This window comes from Micropterus dolomieu, linkage group LG17 (assembly GCF_021292245.1).
Source record: "Micropterus dolomieu isolate WLL.071019.BEF.003 ecotype Adirondacks linkage group LG17, ASM2129224v1, whole genome shotgun sequence".
NCBI lineage: Eukaryota > Metazoa > Chordata > Actinopteri > Centrarchiformes > Centrarchidae > Micropterus > Micropterus dolomieu.
In genome coordinates this window covers 39,114,184-39,117,332 of record NC_060166.1, presented here as the reverse complement: position 1 = coordinate 39,117,332, position 3,149 = coordinate 39,114,184, and the positions used below count along the sequence as shown (strand labels likewise).

The 3,149-nt window shown below is 48.0% G+C and overlaps 1 protein-coding gene across 3 annotated transcripts in view; it reads right to left on the bottom strand.

Moving 5' to 3' along the window:
• Positions 1-858: 858 nt before the first annotated feature.
• zgc:113149 (uncharacterized protein LOC541363 homolog) overlaps positions 859-3,149 on the bottom strand; it is a 13,887-nt gene continuing 11,596 nt past the window's right edge. For all 3 annotated transcript variants that reach the window (XM_046074756.1, XM_046074754.1, XM_046074755.1), the window contains one exon: positions 859-2,313. In XM_046074756.1, the coding sequence (XP_045930712.1) occupies positions 1,451-2,313 (863 nt within the window). In that variant the 3' untranslated portion in view covers positions 859-1,450. The remainder of the gene's footprint in view (positions 2,314-3,149) is intronic.

Genomic DNA, 3,149 nt, shown 5'->3' with positions numbered 1-3,149 from the left:
GCTTTTCAGTAAATAACTGACAGTAAGTTGATTCAGGGTTTACCTGCATACTTCAGCACAGGGGAAACTTAAAGCTGGGGTCAGTGATTCTAATCCAACACACACTGTTCCAGGCGTTCTAGTCATGAATTGTGTGTCAGGTAACGTTTAATGTCTTGCCCACGGTTATTCAGCTTCCTTTCTAGTTCACCAACACATGCTGTTGTTGTGAGTATCAGAGTCTGGGGCCGTTGGCTGCAGCCACAGTTTGCTAATCTACAACGTAGCTAATGTTAGTTAGATTACTTGCTGTGTCGTTGTTCTCTCCATATCACGGTGTTCGATTTCTCCAGAATTGCTTACTGCACCTTTAAGATCGGGAATTGAACAGTAATAATGAAAAACACTTTAACTAACTTAAACTGTGTAGGATACGCAGTTTAAATTTGTTGCTACAGGATGGCTCTGATTAAAAGATAATACCATTTAATTGTGATGATCAGCTGGCACTCTGATCTAGACTATCTGACAGTGAGTATGGCAGGTGTTTAAGGACCGGTATCAGACCTGGGACCTTTCAGAAACTAAATAATTCCTCTAACCGGGTCAAAACTGGAGCAGGCACAATAGCTGCTCTCCTGTTCTTTCATCCAAGTGAACTGTAAACTAACTAAATGGAAGAAGCTCCTCTGATCTTCATATATAATCCATGTAACCGAGGCAGTCTGAGACCAAACATGAAGGCCTTTTGGAAGCAGAACGCACATCTCACAGCTAAGAAAGATAATTATCTGTCCTTAAATTTGATTAATGAACCCTTTAGCTCACTTTTCCATCACGCGCAGTAAATTGAGCAGAAATCTAAACAAAACATGTCACTGCGTTTAAAATACTTTTATTCTAATTTGTGTAAAAGCTGTCGTTGCATCACAGACATGTTCCATGACCAGGATGTGGCTGACAGAAGACTTTCTGCACTTCCCACCGCCGGACAGGACAGCGTGACTGTGGAGCCGGTTTGAGTTGAGCCCACATTCAGTCCCCTCTTATTCAAGTGTCCCAGTGCACTCGAGATGTAAATGTGCCACATGAAAAGCACGACTCTGTCCCTCCATCGTCTAGTGTATCTTCAGTGTTTTTATCTCCACAATCTAGTCAGTTAGTCAGCGTTTGCGTGGAAATTTGTAAGAGGGTGACGCCTTTTAAAGCACACGAGCCTGTCACAAACAAACGAGTGATATCATGGGCTGAAACTGCATCTTTGTGCCTCTAATGTGGGAAAGCATCTTCTCTGTCCAGCAGCCGCAGTGGCTCGTAAAGTCAAACACCTCTTTCATGATTTTTACTGACATAATGGGTGTTTAAATCAGAGGAACTCCACATGGTGGCTACTCCCACGGCCAAAATCTACCTGCACTTGGCTTGTGGTTACTTCCTATGTCTTTACCAAAAGGTTGTTCATTTCCGTGTTTCAGAAGTGTGAAGTGGGATGATGATGGTGTGTCGCCAGTTGTCCACTGTGGGCTTTGTCTCTCAGCATAGTCAGCGCTGTGTTGGAGAAATCCCTCAGGATGTCCACGGTCTCCCTCTGCAGCAGCAGAGACTCCTGCACAAACTCCTGCTGGCTCTCCACGAGCAGCTGCACGGACTGAGCCAACGTCTCCAGAGACTGAGACACCGAGGTCAAGAGCATCCTGCTGGCCCGCTGCTGCTGGAGGCTCTGAGAGGCCAGCTGGGCCACGTCGTCATTGGCCCTGCGGAAGGACGCTCCAGTCGGGAGAGGGTCAACCGGGTTTGAGCCCGACGTGGAGGGATGACTGGGTGGGGGGACTGAGGAGGAGGGAGAAGGTTGATGAGAGTTGGAAGAAGGGACAGAAGAGGAGGGAGCAACAGAGGAGGATCCAGCAACTGAGGAAGCAGGAGGTGGTGGGATGAAAGTGGACGAGGGCGAAGGGTGAGAGGTAGAGACAGCGGCTGCAACAGAGGCGGGAGGAGGTGGGGGAGCGAATGAGGTGGGAGCAGGGAGAGAGGGGGCCGTCATGTTGGAGCGAGTGGGGGACTGTGACAGGGGAGGCGCAGCAGAGGACGAGGCGGCGTCCGAATCTGAAGGGAAAGCAGAGGAGGTGGAGGCCACGGGGGGAGGTCTGGGGTAAGCGTGGTTCGGGATGTGGTTTTGGTTCTGGTTGTTGTTTCGGGAGTAGGTGTGGACTGGCTTGATCCTCAGCAGGGCGTCGTCAGGCAGGGGGTCCAGGGAGGTGGAGGAGGGCGGGGGAAGAGAGGGAGGGTAGGAGGAGAACATGGCGTCGTCATTTTCGTCAAAATCCATGGTACGTTCTGGTAGATCACAGAGAAACAAACACGTCAGTCACTTTTAACTCCTCATCAATCTTCACTCTGCTCTTTATCTCTGCAGCTCTTTGCCTCACAAACCCTAAGCAAATTTCAAGGACCGCCTTTTTTCACCTACATAATATTGCGAATTCAGGAACATCCTGTCTAAAAATGATGCAGAAAAACTAGTCCATGCATTTGTTACTTCTAGGCTGGATTACTGCAATTCCTTATTATCAGGCTGCTCGAAAAAGTCCATTAAGACACTTCAGCTGATCCAGAATGCTGCAGCACGTGTTCTGACAGGAACCAGGAAAAGAGATCACATTTCTCCTGTTTTAGCTTCTTTGCATTGGCTTCCAGTAAAATACAGAATAGAATTTAAAATCATTCTTCTTACCTACAAAGCTCTTAATGGTCAGGCACCATCTTATCTTAAAGAGCTCATAGTACCTTACTACCCCACCAGAGCACTGCGCTCCCAGAATGCAGGAGGGTTACTTGTGGTTCCTAGAGTCTCCAAAAGTAGACTAGGAGCCAGAGCGTTCAGCTATCAAGCTCCTCTCCTGTGGAACCAGGTTCCAGTTTGGGTTCAGGAGGCAGACACCATCTCCACATTTAAGAGTAGGCTTAAGACTTTCCTCTTTGATAAAGCTTATAGTTAGGGCTGGCTCAGGTGAGTCCTGAACCATCCCTTAGTTATGCTGCTATAGGCCTAGACTGCCGGGGGATTTCCCATGATGCACTGAGCTCCTCTCTCCTCTACTTTCTCTCCCTCTGTATGCAACCTCATCCCATTATTGCATGTTACTAACACAACTTCTCCCCTTTCTGGTAGT